The sequence below is a fragment of the Anarhichas minor genome, unplaced genomic scaffold (assembly GCF_050575085.1).
Source record: "Anarhichas minor isolate MPS153535 unplaced genomic scaffold, ASM5057508v1 ptg000007l, whole genome shotgun sequence".
Lineage (NCBI taxonomy): Eukaryota > Metazoa > Chordata > Actinopteri > Perciformes > Anarhichadidae > Anarhichas > Anarhichas minor.
Window position 1 is genome coordinate 6,379,809 of NW_027466453.1, and position 24,241 is coordinate 6,404,049.

A 24,241-nucleotide genomic window follows, 5' to 3' on the forward strand; every position below is an offset into this window, starting at 1 on the left:
CTAGCTGAAGATACTCGCATAAAGACAGGGACATTATACTACAGAAAATACTTTAACTATAAGTAATATTAATGAGGTATGTAATGGAATGTTTGATTTGATAAACTCGTCAATCAGTGTATGTACAAGACTTATATTTTGGATCAGACAAAATCAAAATCATAAATTTTTCACTGTAAAAAATCTGTATAAAACATTTTATTGAAATTGTGATAATGTGACAGACACAAACTTTAAAAAAAACAAAACATCACCATACAAAGTCTCGATGTGCAGACTAACAGATGAGTGCAGTCCTCCTATGTTTACAATACCTAAAGCCCTCTAATAGAGCTGGAGAACAGGAGCTGTGGTTGAGCAGCTAAAGCCTGGTGGCTGACGTCAGTCCATAGTTGTGTGCGAGAGCCCAGAAAGGTGCTAAGCAGCAGAGCTTACAGTCTAAATGTCTACCACAAACACAACACAGCATTAACCCCAGTGACAGAGTCAACTCTACTCCTCCCACAGGTGAGGGGAAAAAACACAAAGTGGAAAACATTCTTGTTTTTATTGGACACAATAAGAGAATTTCTCAATGAAAGACAGCCTGCGCAGATAACTCATATATCTCGATGTAATACATCATACATCAACGTGTTCATCAGTCTTCGCCAGTGGCAGAGTCAAGGGATGCTGAGGGAAACGGATTGCCTCACTGTTGCGCCGCATGTACGCGTGGCCGCTGATCGGGTACAACATCTCCGTGAAGGTCAGGTTGGCCACGGTGATGGCGCAGCGCCCCAGCACCTTGAAGCCCGACTTGAGGTAGAAGGGAATGAGGAAGTCTTCGCACATGAGCACTGCCCGGCGCACGTTGGGCAGGCAGCGGAGATACTGCAGGTAACGCCACATCAGGATGGGCCCTTTGCCCTGCTGCCTGAAGGTGCGGTGGACCGCGAGGATGTGGATGTGGACGGTGGAGCCGCGGGGCTTGTGGAGAGTCAGTGCGTCCTGGAGGAAAAAGTGGTTAGACGTCATAATTACTTATATGTATATACGCGTATGGTGATCGGATGGTGGACTGGGAAAGCGCACGGTGTCTTACTTCAGTGAGTCTGTCCTTGTCCCAGAGAGAGCCGATGATAAACGCCACCAGCCGGCCCTCCTCGATCCAGCCCATGGACAGCTCTGGACACAACGTGAGGAAGTGACGCACCTCATCCAGGTGGAGGGGACACTCACCTGACACTGATATAAATGCTGAGAGAAAGAGGGGGAGAGAGAGACCTTGGTGAAAAAATAAATAGTTTGGCACTACTTTTTTTTGCACTCTAAAGGCGGTGCAAATTACCGAATAAACATTTAGATAAATGCCGAATACAGATTTAACATCTTTAAAATGTGAATAAAAGAATATCTTTCCACTGATTTAATTAAATGCAAAAGGGTAATTAGATCTCTCCAATTGGAGATCTCGACATGTTTTTACGCAAAGTCCTCTGTCGATTTAATGCTTCCTTTCACTCAGTGAAACTTCACAGCGGATTTGTAAGCTATTCTTCAGCGGAGCGGATCTCTGCTCCACTACATCGACGGATGAGAAGAGTAACTTACCTTCTCGCTCGATTTCAAAGACGCATATGGCATCCTGCGTGTTGAGCGGTCGGACTTCGCTGGCGGGAAGAGTGTGTCTCCTTTGCATACCGGGGGAAATCGACGGTGTTGGCTGCATTGGTTTGATGAAAGGCTGCGAGCTAACGACGGACATCATACGACGGAACTCCCCTCCCCTTCTAAATAAAACTTCTCCTCTTGACTCCTTCTTTCCCGCTCAGCAGGATCACCTCGGTCAGGCCCTGCGACGAGAACAGGATGGTTTGTCTCCGTATTTATAGGACAGCTTTCCCGGCTTTGACCAGCCAGCTCATTTGCATTTGAATATTTCATGTCAGTGAATGAATGAATGAAGGTCACAACTGTGTGGGGCAATTTACTGAACCCTATAATTAACTGCGTCGATTGTTGCTGTTTGGTTTTTGCCTCTAATTGACAGATAATAACAAATGATTTTCTATGAACCACCATCTCCCGCATATTTATAGCAGGTTTTGCCCCGCATGTTAGGGAGGCACGTCTAGGATCAGCACAGAGACAGTTTACAAAAGTTTGGGTAAAGTGACACCAACATGTTCCCAGTTAAACTGCATTTCAAGACATCACAAGTGAGTGGTCAGTGCAGTAGCCTAAATCAAATGTGCATGTATTTCTCCCCCATTATTGCTTTCCAACTTAATGATTAAAACAATTAAGAACAAAAAAAAAACTTACCACACTTGATGTTTTCCAACACGCCCTGAAGGCTACGGGGACACTTACCGGTGGATGTTGAGCCGTGTGGTGCTGGTGAGATTCTGCGGACTGACCAGCTCCTCTTCTCTGCCTCTATCTCACCTGCTCCGCCGCAGACGTCTCTCTTTATTATGAGGTGATTATTACTATGCGTCACATGATGAAGGATTACACCTACACGAGTTGTTTCATCAACTCGGCGCATTACCGACACGTTATCTCCTCTCTGACCGAGCACAACATATGGAACAGGGCCGTGATGACGACTCATCTGATGAAGACAGCGCAGCAACACTGGTAAACATATACACAGTCATCCTGTTTCTTTTCCACTTCATTTGCAGAAGAAAATGAACTTTTTTGCGTCCATCCTGATGGTCTTCTTTTATTCAGTGGTTTTCAATCTTTTTGCACACCAAAGGCCCAAAATAAGTGCAGTCATAACACACAATATAACACATATAATATATATAATATGTATTCATTGATATTTATCTTTTATGAGGGATTACATGAACAGGATTGGCTAAATATAATCGTTTTAATATAAATTTAGAAATTATAGAAATTGAGTGCAATTTCAACAACCCTGTCCACAAAAAGACATCTAATGAATTAATTAATTAAATATTGTTAACAAACTGGCATTTCTATGAGTTGTAATAATGGTTTGTAAACATGACAATCTTGCAGAATACAGCCTTAAGTCTGAAATGTTTTGTTTCAGGAACCTTTAAGCCCAACACCCTCGATCCTCTTGAGCAGCAGCGATGGCGAGCCCCTGAGTGACAGCGCGGATCTTACTGCCACGATGGATGGACACAGAATGATGGTGGACATCGGAGAGGCAGACATTTCTTTGGCCATGGGTATTGTGGTGGCCTTCCATCATATCTACAGCTGTCTGACACTCTTAAGAACATGTGCCTGAACCAGTAGCTGTGCAGAGAGTTTCAAATGCGCTGAATATTTCTTAGAAAGCACACTGTATGGTATTAGGGATGTATGCACCCATAGACTAATGGACTATAAGAGGGCCATGTTTTCCTGGACACAATTGTTGTGTATACAACTCAAATTGTTTAAATGTATAGTAAGTCATTATAATGAGATGGTATCTCATTATAATGACTTACAGTTAGCATGTCGAAAAAAGTCATAGTATAGCATGTCGAAAAAAGTCATAGTATAGCATGTCGAATGAAGTCATAGTATAGCATGTCGATTAAAGTCACAGTATAGCATGTCGAATAAAGTCATAGTATAGCATGTCGAATAAAGTCATAGTATAGCATGTTGAATAAAGTCACAGTATAGCATGTCGAAAAAAGTCACAGCATAACATGTCGAAAAAAGTCACAGTATAGCATGTTGAAAAAAGTCATAAAAAAGTCATAGTTAGCATATCGAATAAAGTCATAGTTAGCATGTCGAATAAAGTCATAGTTAGCATATCGAAAAAAGTCATAGTATAGCATGTCGAAAAAAGTCATAGTTAGCATGTCGAAAAAAGTCATAGTATAGCATGTTGAAAAAAGTCATAAAAAAGTCACAGTATAGCATGTCGAACAAAGTCATAAAAAAGTCATAGTTAGCATGTCGAAAAAAGTCATAAAAAAGTCATAGTTAGCATGTCGAATGAAGTCATAGTTAGCATGTCGAATGAAGTCATAGTATAGCATGTCGAAAAAAGTCACAGTATAGCATGTCGAAAAAAGTCACAGTATAGCATGTCGAAAAAAGTCACAGTATAGCATGTCGAAAAAAGTCACAGTATAGCATATTGAAAAAAGTCATAAAAAAGTCAGTTAGCATGTCGAATAAAGTCATAGCATAGCATGTCGAAAAAAGTCACAGTATAGCATGTCGAAAAAAGTCACAGTATAGCATGTCGAAAAAAGTCATAAAAAAGTCACAGTATAGCATGTCGAATAAAGTCATAAAAAAGTCATAGTTAGCATGTCGAAAAAAGTCATAAAAAAGTCATAGTTAGCATGTCGAATAAAGTCATAGTTAGCATGTCGAATAAAGTCACAGTATAGCATGTCGAATAAAGTCATAGTTGGCATGTCGAATAAAGTCATATTATAGCATGTCGAATAAAGTCATAGTATAGCATGCCGAATAAAGTCATAGTATAGCATGTCGAAAAAAGTCACAGTATAGCATGTTGAAAAAAGTCATAGTTAGCATGTCGAAAAAAGTCACAGTATAGCATGTCGGAAAAAGTCACAGTATAGCACGTCGAAAAAAGTCATAAAAAAGTCATAGTATAGCATGTCGAATAAAGTCACAGTATAGCATGTCGAAAAAAGTCACAGTATAGCATGTCGAAAAAAGTCACAGTATAGCATGTCGAAAAAAGTCACAGTATAGCATGTCGAAAAAAGTCACAGTATAGCATGTCGAAAAAAGTCACAGTATAGCATGTCGAAAAAAGTCATAAAAAAGTCACAGTATAGCATGTCGAATAAAGTCATAAAAAAGTCATAGTTAGCATGTCGAAAAAAGTCATAAAAAAGTCATAGTTAGCATGTCGAATAAAGTCATAGTTAGCATGTCGAATAAAGTCATAGTATAGCATGTCGAATAAAGTCATAGTTGGCATGTCGAATAAAGTCATATTATAGCATGTCGAATAAAGTCATAGTGTAGCATGCCGAATAAAGTCATAGTATAGCATGTCGAAAAAAGTCACAGTATAGCATGTTGAAAAAAGTCATAGTTAGCATGTCGAAAAAAGTCACAGTATAGCATGTCGAAAAAAGTCACAGTATAGCATGTCGAAAAAAGTCACAGTATAGCATGTCGAAAAAAGTCACAGTATAGCATGTCGAAAAAAGTCATAAAAAAGTCATAGTATAGCATGTCGAATAAAGTCATAGTATAGCATGTCGAATAAAGTTATAGTATAGCATGTCGAATGAAGTCATAGTATAGCATGTCGAAAAAAGTCACAGAATAGCATGTTGAAAAAAGTCATAAAAAAGTCATAGTTAGCATGTCGAATAAAGTCATAGTATAGCATGTCGAAAAAAGTCACAGTATAGCATGTCGAAAAAAGTCACAGTATAGCATGTCGAAAAAAGTCATGAAAAAGTCACAGTATAGCATGTCGAATAAAGTCATAAAAAAGTCATAGTTAGCATGTCGAAAAAAGTCATAAAAAAGTCATAGTTAGCATGTCGAATAAAGTCATAGTTAGCATGTCGAATAAAGTCATAGTATAGCATGTCGAATAAAGTCATAGTTGGCATGTCGAATAAAGTCATATTATAGCATGTCGAATAAAGTCATAGTATAGCATGTTGAAAAAAGTCATAGTATAGCATGTTGAAAAAAGTCATAGTTAGCATGTCGAAAAAAGTCACAGTATAGCATGTCGAAAAAAGTCACAGTATAGCATGTTGAAAAAAGTCATAGTTAGCATGTCGAAAAAAGTCACAGTATAGCATGTCGAAAAAAGTCACAGTATAGCATGTCGAAAAAAGTCACAGTATAGCATGTCGAAAAAAGTCACAGTATAGCATGTCGAAAAAAGTCATAAAAAAGTCATAGTATAGCATGTCGAATAAAGTCATAGTATAGCATGTCGAATAAAGTTATAGTATAGCATGTCGAATGAAGTCATAGTATAGCATGTCGAAAAAAGTCACAGAACAGCATGTTGAAAAAAGTCATAAAAAAGTCATAGTTAGCATGTCGAATAAAGTCATAGTATAGCATGTCGAAAAAAGTCACAGTATAGCATGTCGAAAAAAGTCACAGTATAGCATGTCGAAAAAAGTCATGAAAAAGTCACAGTATAGCATGTCGAATAAAGTCATAAAAAAGTCATAGTTAGCATGTCGAAAAAAGTCATAAAAAAGTCATAGTTAGCATGTCGAATAAAGTCATAGTTAGCATGTCGAATAAAGTCATAGTATAGCATGTCGAATAAAGTCATAGTTGGCATGTCGAATAAAGTCATATTATAGCATGTCGAATAAAGTCATATTATAGCATGTCGAAAAAAGTCACAGTATAGCATGTTGAAAAAAGTCATAGTTAGCATGTCGAAAAAAGTCACAGTATAGCATGTCGAAAAAAGTCACAGTATAGCATGTCGAAAAAAGTCATAAAAAAGTCACAGTATAGCATGTCGAAAAAAGTCACAGTATAGCATGTCGAAAAAAGTCACAGTATAGCACGTCGAAAAAAGTCATAAAAAAGTCACAGTATAGCATGTCGAAAAAAGTCACAGTATAGCATGTCGAAAAAAGTCACAGTATAGCATGTCGAAAAAAGTCACAGTATAGCATGTCGAATAAAGTCACAGTATAGCATGTCGAAAAAAGTCACAGTATAGCACGTCGAAAAAAGTCATAAAAAAGTCACAGTATAACATGTCGAAAAAAGTCACAGTATAGCATGTCGAAAAAAGTCACAGTATAGCATGTCGAAAAAAGTCACAGTATAGCATGTCGAAAAAAGTCATAAAAAAGTCATAGTATAGCATGTCGAATAAAGTCATAGTATAGCATGTCGAATAAAGTTATAGTATAGCATGTCGAATAAAGTCATAGTATAGCATGTCGAAAAAAGTCACAGTATAGCATGTTGAAAAAAGTCATAAAAAAGTCATAGTTAGCATGTCGAATAAAGTCATAGTATAGCATGTCGAAAAAAGTCACAGTATAGCATGTCGAAAAAAGTCACAGTATAGCATGTCAAAAAAAGTCATAAAAAAGTCACAGTATAGCACGTCGAAAAAAGTCATAAAAAAGTCACAGTATAGCATGTCGAAAAAAGTCACAGTATAGCACGTCGAAAAAAGTCATAAAAAAGTCACAGTATAGCATGTCGAAAAAAGTCACAGTATAGCATGTCGAAAAAAGTCACAGTATAGCATGTCGAAAAAAGTCACAGTATAGCACGTCGAAAAAAGTCATAAAAAAGTCATAGTATAGCATGTCGAATAAAGTCACAGTATAGCATGTCGAAAAAAGTCACAGTATAGCATGTCGAAAAAAGTCACAGTATAGCATGTCGAAAAAAGTCACAGTATAGCATGTCGAAAAAAGTCACAGTATAGCACGTCGAAAAAAGTCATAAAAAAGTCACAGTATAGCATGTCGAAAAAGTCACAGTATAGCATGTCGAAAAAAGTCATAAAAAAGTCATAGTTAGCATGTCGAAAAAAGTCATAAAAAAGTCATAGTTAGCATGTCGAAAAAAGTCATAGTATAGCATGTCGAATAAAGTCATAGTATAGCATGTAGAATAAAGTCATAGTATAGCATGTAGAATAAAGTCATAGTATAGCATGTAGAATAAAGTCACAGTATAGCATGTCGAATAAAGTCACAGTATAGCATGTCGAATAAAGTCACAGTATAGCATGTCGAATAAAGTCATAAAAAAGTCATAGTTAGCATGTCGAAAAAAGTCATAAAAAAGTCATAGTTAGCATGTCGAATAAAGTCATAGTATAGCATGTCGAATAAAGTCATAGTATAGCATGTAGAATAAAGTCACAGTATAGCATGTCGAATAAAGTCACAGTATAGCATGTCGAATAAAGTCACAGTATAGCATGTCGAATAAAGTCACAGTATAGCATGTCGAATAAAGTCACAGTATAGCATGTCGAATAAAGTCGCAGTATAGCATGTCGAATAAAGTCACAGTATAGCATGTCGAATAAAGTCACAGTATAGCATGTCGAATAAAGTCGCAGTATAGCATCTTCCGAGTTATCAGTTTCTAAACAGTGACGTCTGGACTACTAGGCGGAAGAAAAGGAGGGAAAAGAGAAACTTGAGAACTGAAGAAGCATTTTCCTGGAAAACCTTTCCTGAAGCGTCGGGGTCGTGGCGGCTTATTGGAATATCCAAGAGGACTGAAGCTGCAGTATTGGATTCTTCAGTCTTTGGTAAAACACCCGAAATGTTGTCATGTTGATGGGCATTCAATCAATGTACATGGCATCAAGGACTAATTCAATGAATGGCGGTAGGACTCAGAGTGAATTGGGCTCCATACACTTTAATGTATCATATGGCTCCTAACAACTCAAACTGTACATGTCGTGAGAATTAGCGTAGCTACAGCTGATCAATGTGCAATACTGAGCATTTTGACTATGAATGGAGTTTATACTGTATACAATAGCAAGAGATATAAATACAGTTGGTGTCTATTGGATAGTTTTTCAATCTTAACTCAAAACGTATAAAAGTTAACAATAAGAAAAGTCATAGCACCCATCTACAAAGAACCCCGCACGGTTTGACAAGTCAATCATTGTGGTCACATAGAAACTGTAGCAGGACATAGAAAGAGAGAAGATCAGTTTCCCACTAATAGTTCATTACAAATGCAACTTGTTGAATATTGAAATTAGGCATGGGTCAAAATATATGAACATTATATGTGGCATAAATGGGTTTTGAATTTTTAAATGAGTGGGGGGGGGGGGGGGGGGGGGGGAGGCACAGAAGAAGTCAGCAAAAGAACATGAGCGTGGTCGCTGCTTTCAGCTCTCGCACCAAATAATTACAAGTCAACACAGACCTACTGTCAAACATCATCATTAGAAAAAAACACTGTCAGAGGAGCAACGTATTGCAGCGCTGAGGCGACAACGGCAGCTTACAGTCACATTTCTATATTCATATGCAAGCAAACAATCCTAGCATAGGACTGGAAAAAATACTCTTCAGTTACAGTTCAACTAACAACTAAACTGACTCATATGACGGGCATACTGTAGATAGATGCAAAAATAGTCAGAAAGTGGTTTGCTTTCATAATAATCTGTTCCTTTCCAATGTGGCAACGCTATTATTTTAGCGTTTGGAAGCATTTTAAATTACGATCATATATTTTTCTCTGTACGAGCGGGCCAACAACTTGTGCACATGTGCATTATTTTAAAAGAAAAGCACTTCTATCGGTGATGCAGCTCATCTCCCATTCAGGTTACTGAAGTAGTCTATACTCAATGATGGAAGTTGCTATTATATAATATATCAAGCCCTGCAGCTTGAGAAGGAGGGGTAAGGCAGAGCAGTGCTTCTCACAACTCTAAGTGGGGCGGTAAGGAGAGCGTTGGGGGTCCAACTGCTGGTGCGTGCTAAGGTTTAGGGTCGAGGAGTAAGGTCAGGAATACAGGTAGTTTTCTTTTTGCCTAGATCATGCTGCGTGTGTTTGGCTCATATCTCTATGATTTTGTTTTCTCCAAGTTGGGAAAATCTAAGCATTACTGTTGGGACTGAGAGTCGATGCGTCGAGCAAAAGTTCCGGCTTTTTCATTCTACTCTGGCTGGGGCGCCGGAGTCTCGTTGGCATTGTTGTCGGTGATTTTGTTTTCCAGCTCATCATCAGACAGGAGGTCCAAGGAAGTTCCCTCCACCTGAAGCGGGCGTCTGCCTGGCCGACTGGAGGAGAAGCTGATGGGGCCGCCACGTCTGCAAGGGGGAAGAGGACCGGAGGTCAAGGGAAGGTAACAAAGCAAAAAAGGTTTCCACTTCCCTCCCACAACTTAAATCTGAACTCATTCCCACTCAGGTGTCATGAATAAAGCCCAGTGTTCTAATGCTCATGAATGTTCAGCGTACCTGAGGCGGTTCTTGAGTGTGTGAACCTCGCGGCTCAGACCCTCGCTGGCCTCGGTGGCGTCGTCCAGCTCTCTCTGCAGTTTCCTGCGTGAGGCGTTGGCCCTCGTGGCCTCCTCCTCAGCCTCCTCCAGCTGACGCTTCAGCTGCTTCATGCGAGAGCTAGCCTTTTCAACCTTCACACACAGACACACCAACGAGTAAAAGAAATGTCCCCGATGATGATAAGTGCTTTAATGTAATGCATGTAAATCGAGAAGATGAGAAGGAAAAATACCAGAAACAGTGATTGATCTCTTTGTGGGGCTAAACAATTTTGACGAATGGCGAACTGTGGTAAATTCTTGCAAAACTCTAATTACATCAGTGTAATTAACGTCAACAGCGTCAGACGTACTTGTTCTTTAAACTGGTCGGCATGGCGGCGCTCATCCTCCACTTGCATGCAGATTTCTTTCAGCTTCTTCTCGGTCCTTCTCACAGTCTTGTTGGCGGCTGCTCGCTCCCTTCAGTGGAGAACGAGTGAAGGTTAGAGAAGCAAAGCCAGATTTATCGTTTCAGCTACACCCGTGAATGTGTTTCCATTGATCTCATATTTTAGCCTGATAGTTTTTGAACTGTTAGTTTAAAGTAGGATGGCGGTGTATTGAATTCTCACTTGGCCTCCTGCTCCAGCTGTTCCTCCAGCTGTCCTATCTTGGCCTCCAGGGCAGCGATGGAGGCCTTGAATCGGTTCTTCACAGAACCCTCCAGCTCGCCCAGCTTGGCCCGCAGCTCCTTGTTTTGACGCTCCAGTTGCTGGCGAGCGTTTTCGCTCTTTTGGCCGGTGCTGCGCTCGGCACTCAACTCTGTAGTCAGCGTGTCCACCTGAGGCACAGAGGCAAGGGAACTTCACGTCATTGATCATTTTGCACAGGCTAGTAAAGAATTCTTACGATGTAATATTAGTCCAATGAAAATAGGGACGAACAAAGATAATTATTGAAGAAGGCCTCACCTGCATAGTGGTCTTTCTGAAGCGGTCGTTGAGTAGCTCCATGTTACCCTGCTCCTCTTCCAGCTCCTCCTCCAGTTGAGCAATGCGAGCCTCCAGCCTCCTCTTCTCGTCCATCAGAGCGGACCTGACACACAAAGGTATAGAGTTAAAGACGAAGAGCACTGGGACTCTTTGCTTCCTAGCATGTGGGAGTTTCAAAATATCATTTTATAAGAAGGTTTCTGATTTGGTGAGTTACATTATTGGTTAAAATTTTTCTTTTTACCCTGAAATATGTTTTCTAAAAGATTATCCTGAGGGCTCAGGAATTGAAAGGTCTAATTTAGGCTGTGGTGCTTTGTAACCTTTTTAATTATTTCCCCTTATTTTCTACTGCAACAAATGTTGTTGTTTACCACTATTGTTATTATGTTTGTTTGTTTTCTCTTCATCTAATCACTATCTGTCGGGTGCTTCCCCAAGCAGGTTTAGCTTGCTCGGCAACTGGAATCTCACAATGTCAATGAGATCACACGAGACTCAATCTTGTCAGGTTTCAAGTGATGCGTTTGTGTCGGATAAGCCAGAGCACGGACCAATCGGTGTCCTATGAGGAGCTACAGGCAGCTAGGGCCTGATGACACGGACTGTTTGTTCTAAACAACAATGGTGGCTACTAAAGGGGTTGTGATTGGCCAATGGTTCACCTGCCTTTTTCCAAACAGTTTACAATTGCGGCTTCTCAGGTGGTTCCGTGTAACAAACCACCTGGCCGGTAAGAGCAGATTAAAAGAAAAGTAAACCGATATGCATCTGTCGACAGATGAATGTAACTGACTTTCCAGAGGTGCTGTTTGAGATTTCATCTTGCAGCTCATCCCGCTCCTGCTCTGCGTGGCGCCGACCCCTCTCAGATGCTGCCAGGTCCTGCAGAACAAAAGTCAAAGGTTAAACACAAGTACTTCTTTGTGTATCATAATGCCGAGAGGGACCATTCAATACTTTATCGTGAATATACAGTAAGTACAAAGACCTATCAAACATAAATCAACACCCTCCGACCCTAACTATGCACAGTGGCTACCATGTGACACAACAAACATCTGCACATCACTGTACCTCATGTAGCTGTACAATCTCAGCCTCCAGACTCTTGAGTTTCTTCTCGTTTTCCTTGGATATGGCAAAAATATCATCTCTAGAAGCGCGGGCGTCTTCCAGCTCTCGCTGGTAGTCCTTCATTTGGGCCTGCAGGATGAAACATGTGGCTGAGAATTGCTGCTTAGAATGGGAGTGGTTTGAATGGAGATTCAAACATCAAATCCGTACCTGTAACTTGCGCAACTGTTTGATGGCTTCGTCTCGAGCCTTGTTGGCTCCTTCTATGTGACCCTCTATATCCTTCAAATCCATCTCCAGCTTCTTTTTAGCAGCTACAGCCAAACCCCTCTGCTTCCTCTCGTCCTCCAACTCTGCCTCCATCTCTCGCACCTGATGTGGAGCCAGCACAAGTCATTAGTGTGCTTGGATTCAACTGTTGTTGTGTGATGTTGAGTGTGATCCTGCACCTGCTTGACCAGCGCTCTCTTCTTCTCATCGTTCTGGTCGTCCCGGCCCTGGAGGTCTCTCTCGTACTGGGCTTTCATGGCCTGCATGTTGACCTCCAGACGCAGCTTGGCGTCCTCCGTGCCCTGCAGCTCGTCCTCCAGCTCCTCCAGCTGAGTCTTCATCTCCTCCAGCTGCTGCTCCAGAGTGCGCTTGGACTTCTCAAGCTCGTGGACCTGACGGTGAGGAGATAGAGGATGATCGGTGAGAGTACTGCTCAATTGTCCTCGTAATTTAAACATGCTCTATTGAGCCCTAGCACTCACATTCTTGCCCACGTCGTCCTTGGAGCTCATCAGATCTTCCATTTCAGCACGAAGCTGCTTGTTAACCCTCTCCAGCTCCTCTTTGGCCTCCAGCGCCTCGTCCAGAGCTCTGGTCATGGACAGAGCTTTGGTCTCCTTCTCCCTGGCCTCAGCTTCAGCACGGTCACGCTCCTCGGCGTAACGAGCCGAGATGCTCTTCTCCTCAGCCAGCATCTGCAGAGGAGGAGGACGTCAGAGTGCGGATCAGCATTTTATTTGTAAATTGTAAGGATTAAACTATAGTATTTAAAAATACATCTAAGACAAGCTTCCAAAGTAAGACATATCTGTAAAACACAGCAAATATCTCCAACAAAACGCACTCACCTGGTCAAACTTCTTCTGTTTCTTCTCCAGGTTGGAGACGATCTGTCTCTGGTGATCCAGGTCTACAGTTAGATCATCCAGCTCCTGCTGCAGACGGGTCTTTGTCTTCTCCATCTTTTCAAAACCGATGGTCTTCTCTTCCAGTCGCTGGCTGGCCAGCTCAAAGTCCTTCTGCAGTTTCTTCTTGGTCTCTTCCAGGCCATCTATAGTTCCAACATCGTCCTCCAGCTTCTTCTTGCTCTCTGACAGCTAAAAAAAATAAACAAATTCATTATTTAGAATAAAAATTCAACAGGAATATTATTTAAACACAGTTTCCTTCAGTGGAGATCACAAGTCCTACCTGAGCCTGTATGGTCAACATCTGTTTCTCTAGATTCTTGCGCGCCTCCTCATCCTCCTCCTGCTGCTCCTGCAGGGCGTTCTTCTCCTCCTCCAGCTGGCGTATGCGACTGCTGAGGTTTAGTTTCTGACGCGTCTCCTCCTGGAGCAGCTCCTAAAAACAAAAAAGTACATTTGTCCGGTTAGTTACATAGAAGAATATAATAGAAATAATGCATACACTGTGGATTGATGATTACTGCTCAGAGATCAGTCACCTGTGTGTCCTGCAGCTGACCGTCTAGTCCAGCAACATCTTTGGCCATCTTGATGCCCTTCCTTTCTGAATCTTCCAGAATGGCAGACACATTGTCCAACTCAGTCTGGATGGAGAGGTACCACAGTGAAACCAGGTCATCAATGCAAGTCAAAAGTATTTGTAGAAGATTTTAATACCACATATTTTTTTCACATAAATGGTCCAATTAAATAATCATAGACAAACTATATATAATATAGTTTGTCACACCTGCAACTGTAAGAAGTCAACTTTGCATGGAGCTCTTCCTTTGAACTGCACCACTAAAGTACCTCAAATAACTGTATAAAGAACAGTTTAGAATGAAATTATTCAAGTATGGAGTAGGGCAAAGATGCAAACTCATTTTTGTGTTTTGACGATTGTATTGAGATGAGCATCAAGTGCTGGGAACATGGCGGCAATGAGCCATGTTGGCATTGTGCAAGCACTTAGAAATAATGGGTTTGTGGTGCCGTGGTCGCATTCTGTGGGAAAAGCCCTTTGTGCATCTACAAGTGTTCAGACATTTGCTTTCTCCATTGTGATGATTTTATCTTGCTTATATCTTGATCTTAATGACTTTGATCATGTTTTTTATTGTACAGCACTTTGAAACAGTTTTTGAAAGGTGCTATATAAATAAAGTTTTTGTTGTAATTATTATTAATCCTGACAAGCTGATATTCATTATTTATGACAATAGGGCGGATTCCATTGTATTTCATCAAAAATGTCCACCTGCAGCTTGTGTGCACGTTCGGCCAGCTCTCCCTTGGCCCTCTCTCCCTCAGTGACTCTGGCCATGAACTCCTGCAGCTGAGCCTCCTGTTTCTTCCTCTTGTGTTCGGACTCTGTCTTTCCCTGCTGCAGGCCCTTGACCTCGTTGGCCAGCTCCTTGTTGGCACTCTCCTGGCTCTGCTTGGTCTTCTCCAGGTTGGCCTTGAACTAGACATAATCAAGAACAAACATTAGTGTGGTCAGATGACGAAGTGATGTCACTTTCTCTTTGGTGGATTGTTAGTCCTGTGGTATTAGATTGTGGATTGTGGAAAGGCGTTACCCTCTTGGCCTGCTCCAGCTGTTCAGACAGCTCTTCCAAGGCGGTGCCATGCCTCTGTCGCATCTCCTGGAACTGAGATTCGTGGTTCTTAGTCTCCTCCTCGATTGTCTTCTTCAGCTCCGTAACCTCCTGTTCACGCTTGGTCCTGCAGAGAGTAGGTAAACGGAAAAGTCTAGACTTTCCTGTTGACTTAATAATAATAATAATGATGATGATAATTATATGACAAAATGCCCTACTGTCTATGTTATAAATGTAGAGTACCTTAATTCCTGCTGGGCAGCGGTTGTATCAAGGGTGTCCTCAAGTTCAGTCTTCAGGGCCTCAAGCTCTTCGCTCAAGTCCCTCTTGAGCTTCTCAGCCTTATTCCTGGAGATTTTCTCTGACTCGAGGTCCTCCTGCAGCTCCGACAGCTGGGCCTGCTGCTCCCTCACCTGTTTCAGAGCGTTGTTCTTCTGGCTAACCTCGTCTTCCCCTCTGTTATTCACCAAGAACATGCAACAGATTCTCAGATGGCAGGTGAGCACAATATTGTGACTGTGATGGTATGACATTGGAAAAATAAAACCTGGAAACTCACTGCAGTTTTCCACTAAAATGAGATGCGCCTGAGCTATTTATGTTAGAAAAATTATTTCTTTTAGTTGTTTTGGGGGGTGGATTTTTACATATATGTCAAAAACACCCGATTAATTAGGTGTGTTCAACTTGTTTGTTTATAAAAAACATTTAGTCCAGAGTCAACTCTGTCATTGTGTACAAACTCCACTGGGTGGCAGCAGAGACTGTATACACTGTATGTTGTATACAGCGGTTGAGGCATACGGTTTTCTGTGAGGGACTCTCAAAGGACCTTCATGTTGTTGAGACCACCTAATATCAAGGTCTTACATGCACACAACTGATAAGGTCACACATCGCAAACACATTCCAATGCAGTGAGAATCAGTAAATAAATACAGGCAGCATGTCAACAATAACATCACTGCTGCACACTCGTCCGGAGTGCCGTCAGTCCAATGAAATCCTGGATATAAAACAGCAGGTGTGACCATTCTGTACAGCTATGCAGCGCTTATCTCAGAGTGACTCACCTCATGAAGCAGAATCTCAATGACTCAATATCAGAACTCTAAACATCCATATTTGGCTCATCTACGGTGGTCCCAGTATCGCCTACCTAGCCAACATCGTCTGCTGCTCATCCTCTTTCTTCCCCAGCAGAACCTTCAGCTCCTCCGTCTGGGCCTGCAGCTCGCCGATCTGGTCCTGGAAGTCGGACGTCTCCCCATCCAGCTTCCTCTTAGCCTTCTCTAGCTCCTGACGGGTCTTCTCCTCCTTCTTCAGTCTCTCTAAATTAGAAAAGAGAGGATGCGATAGTTTCATAAAACACCAAGACACATTAACTCTACAGGTTTTTACTATTCTATGAATTCTGTATTTTACATCGCTCCTTTTACCCTCCAAGTCGACCATCATGATCTCCTGCTTGTTCTTGACCTTGCCCAGGTTCTTGGCCTTTTCTTCCTCTTCGGCTAGCATCGAGGTCATCTCGTTGACTCGGTCGTCCAACAGCTTCTTTTCCTAAAGGAGAGAGAGGCGGGAAGGTTAGCGCACAGCTGGCCTCTCAACTCAGCATCAACATATTCTCATGATCTGAAACTTTTGCCTGTATCTTACTACCCAGCGCAGAGAAAAGCCTCTTGGAGACTGAGAGACCCTCCATCTCTAATTCAAAATCAACTTTCACATGTTGACACAATATCTCTTTCCATCCAAAACCCTCAGCTTGAATGTAGAGACTTGCAGAACCCCTCTCTCTCTCTCTCTCTCTCTCTCACCTTGAGAAATTTGGAGTTCTGGTCTTCTAGTAACAAAATGTCCTCTTCAAATTTCTTCAATTTGGCCTCAGTCGTCACTTTCTCCAGCTGCAGCTTCTGCCTGCCAGACTCCTCTTCATCCAACTGTTCTTCCAGGTCCTACGCACACCAGTATTTAATTATAGTAGCAGACATATTTTTGTATTTCAGTCATTTTAAAGAGTGCAAACTTTGTTTTTCAGTAACCAGTACATCAATGGGACACACCTGGATATGGGACTGCATCTTCTTCTTCTCGTTCTGCTGGCTCTGGTTCCTCTCCTCTTCTTCCTCCAGCCGGGACTCCAGGTCATGAAGGATCTCCTCCAGCTCTTGCTTTTTGGAAGCCAGGCGAGCTCTCATCTCCTCAGCCTCTGCGAACAGCTCTGTCTCTGCCTGCAGCTGCTCTGCGAGGATGTTCTTCTCCTCAACTAACTACACATAAAAAAAAGTTTTGAAAAAACGTTTAATTGTGCATCCTAAAGAAATCTATACAGTTTGTTTTAATGTGGTGCCAACGTTGCAGTTTATCTTGTATTGCTGCAGTTGTGACTGACCTGCTGGTGTTTCCGCTCCATCTCCACCAGCTCTCCCTCCACCTTGGTCTGCTTCTCCTTCACCTTGACCAGCTCCTCATCCTTAGCCTGCATCTCCTCCTCCTGTCTGGTCACCTGCAGCAGAGGCTTCACCTGCGGGTACAGTGAACACAAGACATTTCAGAGGATGATCTCTACTGACTAATCTGAGATTAGTTACCTCGAGACTCAAAACAAATGGCGTCTGTTGCACAAACACCCGTGACAATGTACAAACCTTGGTGAAGAGTCTCCACCACTGCCAGTGACGAAGCTTCAAGTAGGCAGCACAGTTCCTCTGGAGAACCTTCAGAGCACTGAGCTGCTGCTGCTTCTTTGCAAAGGCCCTGAAGCATTACAACGAGCGAGGAAGAGAACAAAGACTGAGTGAGACAACAGTAAAACCTCCTTTTTGTGATCAGACACATAGAAATGACTGCATTTCAGTTGCAGACAGCAGCGGTAGAGCGACCCTTACTTGCGTGCCAGGTAACCCCGGCAGACAGACTGGAAGTAAATGATGATGTCGGTGATCTTCAGGTCCCTCTCTTCCTCCAGGTGGGCCAGGACTCCGGCCCTGAAGAAGATCTTACTCTGGCCGATACGGAACAGGTTACCGTCCAGCTCCAGGGCTTTAATCTATCAGAGACAGGGAGACGTTGAAGGGGGAAAGGGCTACTGGAGGTATTATAAATTAATAAATAAATGAATTAATAAATTATAAATAATAAAGGAGGACCCTTGTTTCAAATATGAGCCTTGTGACCTCTGAGGCAGCAGTCGAGATCATTTCATTTGTCCTGAATTGAGACCCGGGTCCTTACCATCCTCTCACAGGCCTGCTTGCCGTCCATGAAGCCCTTGGGGATGGCGTTAGGGGTGAGGATCTCATACCTGGACACAGAGCAGAGAGAACATCAAAGACAAGGGTGACACCGGATCCATTATCTATCTTTTATTAACTGCAAAAGTATTCTGGATGCATGCATCATGCATCCAGCCATGCATCATGTCAGAGGAAGTGGAAAGAAGGAGACATTTGTGACTCTATGAAACACTTTTATACACAATCTCTGTGATATTCTCTTTATCTAATGTTATTTTATCTGTGTTTTATATCATACTAGGTAAGTTGACATTACAACATTACCTCTGTCTGAACTCCTGGAAGACGATGCGGTTGGGGAAGCCCTGTCTGCAGATGCGAATCCCCTCCAGGACACCATTACACCTCAGCTGGTCCAGAACCAGGTGCGGGTCCAGTTTACCAGCCTGGGGAAGAGGGAGAAGAATAAGGAGATGAAGAAGAGGAACATTTTAATGTATGGGTAAAGGTTCTGTATTAATACATTTGAATGGGCTGCATTTTAATTTGAGTTTCAGTAACAAACACTGTCGTGTGTCTGTCCTCTAGGATATATTGCTGTAAACATGATTGTTGAAACAAACCCACAGAATGTATAAATGTGGTCTCAGTAATATATAATGTACTAGAAATTGCATTTGAAACTCTTGGTCAACAGATTTAGTGGAGCAGTTTCTCAGTCCAGCAGGCAGTCAGGGGTCCCTGTGACAATCTAAAAACTCACCCTCTTCTCATGGTTGGGGATGATGCAGCGGACAAAGTTGGGGTTGGTGTTCCTCAGTGTGGCCATCAGCTTCGATAACTGCTCCTTGTACAGCTGTCCCACGGTGCGGAACATGCCCTTCTTTGTCTTGTAGGCGGCGCCAAACGCCGTTTCGTTCATGCCCGCCACCTGGTCCAGACCCACGATTCTGTCGACTGGTGATGAAAAATGATGTGAAGAGAAACAAGAGAGATAACTGCATTAATGCAGAGATATTGTGATGCGGGTTTTACTGATAAATGCGCGTCGTGCTATTGACATGAATGTAGAAAAGAGAAAAGCCAATGACTTGTAGTCTTTTATCTAAATCCAATGTGGATATTCATCAGGAAATGTTGCCAATAAAGGATGAAGTCTTCAACTGAGCAGGATTTGCTCTTTTCTTATGTTGTGACAAAGCATGAAGACAGACGATGGCGTCAAATTCATTTGGACACTATCTCTTTCCATCTGCTGTTAGCTCTGACGCACATGCTCCGAGTTAAGCCTGTTGAATGCACAAAAGATTGAATAGTTACTGGGATCCTTTTTAATATAACTTTATCAGTGGATCGGTGGACTGCTATTGACGGCAGCTTTGCATAGACTAAATATCTATTTAGCGGATAGAGGATAATTTTTTTTTAGAGTGACAGCCACCAGCACTCGCGAAAGAATGAAATGTCTTAAGTGTCAGAAGTTTTTATAGCCATGCAAAGCCAGAGGGGACTTTTTAGAGGGGTGCACAGTGCAGCCAGGACAGGACAGGGGAACCAATGATCCCTCCAGTGCCAAGGATGAGGAGAAGCCAGTGGGTTAAAGTGTTACTATCATTCACCTGGAGCTTCATGGAGCCCAGACACATTGTCATAGAAAGAGGCTCTCTGAAACGTCTGAATGTCTACAGCGACAGAGACACGGACAGAGGAAGAAGACGGGAGAGTGAGAGAGAAATAAAGTGGGCAGGCCAGCTCTTACACCCATCACTCACACACCCACAGACATACAACCCTTCACAAGCATAGCCTGAAGAGTATATGTCAGTTCATGCACTGTAATAATACAGAACATGTATATTAACAAAGCCAGTGTTGGGTTACCACAGCTGAACATTTATGAGGAGAAAGATTAGTCCAGAAAGTGAGTCCAAAAATAACAAATGTCAAATAAAAACAATGACTACGAAGGCTAACTGAAATATTAACAGTGCACTCACTGGGGGAGGAAAAACAGGATTAGCAATAAATCCGTCATTCAGCCCTGAGAGATGAATGTTGTTACACTTCATGTTTTTGCTGGCAAAACTCCTCCCACATTAGAGAAAGCATCAATCTCACTGCTGAAAGAAACTTTGTGCCCATCATTCTGGACGGATGACTGATAAAATGCATGTTTATCTAGAATTCATACCACAGATTAAATAGTTTACCAACCTACGTTCGTACAGTTAAAAGCTCAATGACCTCCTTGACACCAAAAAGAAACGCTAAGAGACTCACCGTCCTTCCAGAGCTCAGCCACAAACTTGTCAGTTGACTGGTGCAGCAGCGTGGCCACGTTGTCATTCAGGGGATCCATGTTCTTCATAAGCCATTCATCAGCTTTATAGTCCACCTGAAGAAACACAGCGACAACAACACAACGTTCTTACTGTGTGTTCGTTGCAAATCTCAAACACAGAAGAAAGAAATCATGTCTATTCATCCGACTATAGAGCAAGAAATCTCTGTCTGTCTCTCCTTCGCATATCTTGAGAAGCGCTCTTCTTTACACGCATAACGTCACCATCGAACTCTTCTTCACTTCCCTAGAGTCGAGGAGCGCCAGCGCATCGCCTATAAAAGACAGCGCTACTCTGCCATTGCAACTTCAATCAAAAGTACAAATAATACCGCACAGTGAAAGTCTTGCATTTGAATGTTTACGTCAAGTGAAGAGTGAGAGAGAGAGCTTTCAGTTCCTATATGATGCGGATAGTTTGATGAGTAATAATCATTTCAATTGTATTTTGTGAGTCAATTCTGAATCTGCAAAATAACCAGTAACACGTCTCTGTCAAGTAAACGTAGTCCTACAAAGTTTTCCTCCGAAGTAGAAGTACACAGTAGGCTGTACAGTTGAGTTGCATATTTCTAAGTGCTTTGAGGGCATTTTATTTCGGGGTACAATAAGTTAGAATATTAACATAATGCAATACTTGTAATATCTAAACATCATAATCAATCTATAGGGTGAAGTTGAAGCGTGAAGAAGTTGTTTGTATGAGCGGTGTATAAGCTGCAAGCATTAACACCAACACAGGTCAAGCATGTGGCCCGTTCTGACCAGATATGTTTTTGAAAGAGCACTGCACTAGCTATAACAAATGATTAAAACAATAGAATAACCTACACCTGAAACTGAAATAGGCTACAATGTAATTCCTCTCAACATACCAATAACGACCACAAACATCTGATATTATTTGGTTGCACAAGGTTTAGTGCCCCAACAGCAAAAAATAGCAAAGCAACTCAACATCAAATGAGATTTCCTTCATGACCGTTGATATACGTCATCCACTTCTTTCCCTTCATTACTGTTACACCCCAGTGATAATAGTGTAAAAGAATGAAATGCTGTTGCTTCACCTGTCTGCAGCGGTCTGTGCAGGATGTCTTAACGGACAGCTAGGTCTGACAGTGTTTCTAAACACCACATGTGTGTTTTATCTCACAGGCAGCACCAGATGTGCTGTATGTGCTGACGTTGGGCAATAATAGATACAACGATGGTAGAAAAGTTCAGGAAATAAGTGACGCACAATAGTGATATTAATAGCAATCATTGTTGGGTTATACCTCAACTGCATATCCAATTGCACTTGGGGTAAAAAAAAACAACAACTTTATATTATTTGCATATTATATATATTTGACTGACAGCACAGTGAGGTCTAACTGGACCATAGAGTGTTGATGGGATTAGTCTCTGTAACACGATGATGACTTTTACTTGGATGTGTTCCTCAAACGTCTAACGTACTACGAGGAGAGCAGAACATAATAAGAAATAATTGACACGGTCGGCAACCTGAGATGAGGAATGTAAGAATTCCATGTGGGTTTCATCCGAATCCGGGAAAAAGCAAACTCACTGTGTTTGCACTTATTTTCCTCTTCGGTATCACTTTGTCATGCAGGGTTTATTTGACGAAGTTCAAATTTAATGTTGGTTCCAGTATCGAATACTGGATGTTTGACATCGGGCTGAATCTGAGACTTTCACATGTTTGTCAGGGCAAGACTCAGGTCCAGGACTGATGTTTGGATACAACGGACTGATGCTCTTCACTGTGTACACACACACACACACACACACACACACACACACACACACACACACACACACACACACACACACACACACACACACACACACACACACACACACACACACGAAGAAGAGACAGGTAGACCGAATCAAACCACCACTCTAGGGATGATATCAGCTTTCGTGCTGCGACTGACAAGCGTCCTCTCTGGAATGTTGTGGAGTATCGTTTTCTCTTTACAGATGGCAGACTACCACCACAGAGGTGAAAGTTGAAAAAAAACCAAAAAACTTCACGTTACGTAATCACCAGGCACCAAAGACTCAATAGCACACCAATGTGAACCAGATGTGAGTTTCCTACAGCAGCAGTACGACAACTGGGCTTTTGTTTTCAGGCAATGACCGGCTTAACTGTGCCTTCAAGGGAGCTAAATCTGTGCCTCCGAGAAAGGCTTTAAAACGGGCCAGAAACACAGCTGTTGCATAAGGAAAAGACATGGACGAATCTGAGGCTATAGAGAGGACATGAATAGTGTTTGTTTCTAAAATGTCCGTTTGTTAGGAGCTCCATTTTAAGAGTAGTAGCATACTTAGGGTAGAAGGTCCAACAAGCTACCGTTCCCAAGAGAGCAGTCAGAATGCAACACACCGTAATGGGTCTGAAATACATACCTTTCCTGCGTAGTGAATGACACAGAAGTCAGCTTTGTCCTTGAGCTGTCGGGGCTTCTGAAACTTGGTGTGTGTGCCCTGCTCCTGCAGCACCTTGTCTATGAAGGTCTTGTCGGTTGCCTTAGGAAACCAGCACTCCTCATCCAGCAGAGCGAGGATACCAGGCGGGTTGGTCTGAGGAGAAAGGGAATCGTTTCACACACGCATTCCATAGGCAGACACACTCACGGTCACACACACACACACAGATGAGGGGAACACTGACCGGCCTCTCAATGAGGTCGATGCAGGGCTGCAGGTCCAGGCCGAAGTCGATGAAGCTCCACTCGATGCCCTCCCTCTGGTACTCCTCCTGCTCCAGGATGAACATGGTGTGGTTGAAGAGCTGCTGCAGCTTTTCGTTGGTGTAGTTGATGCACAGCTGCTCAAACGAGTTCAGCTGGAAGGAAGCGTAAAGCAGAAGTTTGTTAGTTGTGGTGACATGTTTTCTTGTTGCTGATTTTGTAAATGTGTTCTTCTTCAGATGGTCTTAACGTGACTTGATTAAAGTTATACAAAATCCAATTGATCAGATAACCTAGATGACTGGGTTCTGTTTTATCTACATTTAAAGAAACAAAACTTCAATATCCAGAAGGTAGTTTGAGTTGTGTTAGTGTTAAAAACATCACAATCAGCACCTCAAAGATTTCAAAGCCAGCGATATCCAGGATGCCGATGAAAGATGCGCCCTGGCGTTTGGTCCGGTCCAGGGCCTTGTTGATGCGGTGGACCAGCCAGCGGAACAGACGCTCATATGTTGCCTTGGCCAGGGCTTCAACAGCAAAGTCAGCCTGAGGAAACAACCAGAGTGAGTAACCATAGAGGACTTAGAACCCTAAATAATGCATGGCCCACTGAGCCATGAGCGGGACTATCCCAATATAAACTTTGTGTTGCTGTTATAAGTTCGAGTGTTGTTGATTTATCGTGTGCAAAAGTGAGGTGTCATGCAAACAGAAAGATATCAAAGCAAAGATATGAATAAACGTGGAATAGAAACAACAGAGTCAAATGGCGCCTTACCTGCTCTTTGGTCTGTGCCTTCTGTACGTAGTCTCGTCCCACTTTGATCCTCGGGGTGAGGATGGCTCTGGTGAACTCCATAACATTCATTCCGAGCAGGTGACAGAGCTTCTGCGCCACTGGGAGTGCAAGGAAGCAGGAGGCATGTCACACATTGCTCGATATGAATTTCAGATTTCATACAAAAACAGATTGCTGCTTTTTTTTACTATAAAAAATGATGAAAGCAACAGAACAAAATCTAATTCTGCATCTCCTGGCTGGGTTGAGACAACGTAATGAGTCAGGGTTTGAGTTTTAGAGAGCTTTTAGGGAACTATGATCAGT

The 24,241-nt window shown here is 42.2% G+C and overlaps 2 protein-coding genes across 2 annotated transcripts in view; both read right to left on the bottom strand.

Annotated features, from left to right (window-relative positions):
- Window positions 1-621: 621 nt before the first annotated feature.
- On the bottom strand, window positions 622-5,644 carry LOC142941788 (serotonin N-acetyltransferase-like). The gene is made up of 3 exons (XM_076083876.1): window positions 1,594-5,644; window positions 1,085-1,239; window positions 622-990 (listed from the first exon to the last, which is right to left on the bottom strand). Exons 1-3 carry the CDS (start codon window positions 1,748-1,750, stop codon window positions 622-624), a joined length of 681 nt encoding a protein of 226 aa, XP_075939991.1. The 5' UTR covers window positions 1,751-5,644.
- Window positions 5,645-8,339: 2,695 nt separating this feature from the next.
- Window positions 8,340-24,241, bottom strand: part of LOC142941796 (myosin-10-like) — a 47,420-nt gene continuing 31,518 nt past the window's right edge. Inside the window, exons 12-42 of the mRNA XM_076083889.1 lie at window positions 23,915-24,033; window positions 23,530-23,682; window positions 23,115-23,288; window positions 22,850-23,023; window positions 20,362-20,476; window positions 18,845-19,038; window positions 18,406-18,527; window positions 18,080-18,149; window positions 17,734-17,894; window positions 17,494-17,602; window positions 17,238-17,369; window positions 16,909-17,115; window positions 16,663-16,800; window positions 16,282-16,405; window positions 16,002-16,173; window positions 15,086-15,298; window positions 14,822-14,966; window positions 14,500-14,706; window positions 13,739-13,843; window positions 13,483-13,635; window positions 13,140-13,388; window positions 12,774-12,986; window positions 12,471-12,683; window positions 12,232-12,393; window positions 12,022-12,150; window positions 11,741-11,829; window positions 10,924-11,047; window positions 10,585-10,793; window positions 10,324-10,432; window positions 9,930-10,102; window positions 8,340-9,779 (exon numbers count right to left, since the gene is read on the bottom strand). Of these exons, the coding sequence (XP_075940004.1) occupies window positions 9,626-9,779; window positions 9,930-10,102; window positions 10,324-10,432; window positions 10,585-10,793; window positions 10,924-11,047; window positions 11,741-11,829; window positions 12,022-12,150; window positions 12,232-12,393; window positions 12,471-12,683; window positions 12,774-12,986; window positions 13,140-13,388; window positions 13,483-13,635; window positions 13,739-13,843; window positions 14,500-14,706; window positions 14,822-14,966; window positions 15,086-15,298; window positions 16,002-16,173; window positions 16,282-16,405; window positions 16,663-16,800; window positions 16,909-17,115; window positions 17,238-17,369; window positions 17,494-17,602; window positions 17,734-17,894; window positions 18,080-18,149; window positions 18,406-18,527; window positions 18,845-19,038; window positions 20,362-20,476; window positions 22,850-23,023; window positions 23,115-23,288; window positions 23,530-23,682; window positions 23,915-24,033 (4,811 nt within the window). The 3' untranslated portion in view covers window positions 8,340-9,625. The remainder of the gene's footprint in view (window positions 9,780-9,929; window positions 10,103-10,323; window positions 10,433-10,584; window positions 10,794-10,923; window positions 11,048-11,740; window positions 11,830-12,021; window positions 12,151-12,231; window positions 12,394-12,470; window positions 12,684-12,773; window positions 12,987-13,139; window positions 13,389-13,482; window positions 13,636-13,738; window positions 13,844-14,499; window positions 14,707-14,821; window positions 14,967-15,085; window positions 15,299-16,001; window positions 16,174-16,281; window positions 16,406-16,662; window positions 16,801-16,908; window positions 17,116-17,237; window positions 17,370-17,493; window positions 17,603-17,733; window positions 17,895-18,079; window positions 18,150-18,405; window positions 18,528-18,844; window positions 19,039-20,361; window positions 20,477-22,849; window positions 23,024-23,114; window positions 23,289-23,529; window positions 23,683-23,914; window positions 24,034-24,241) is intronic.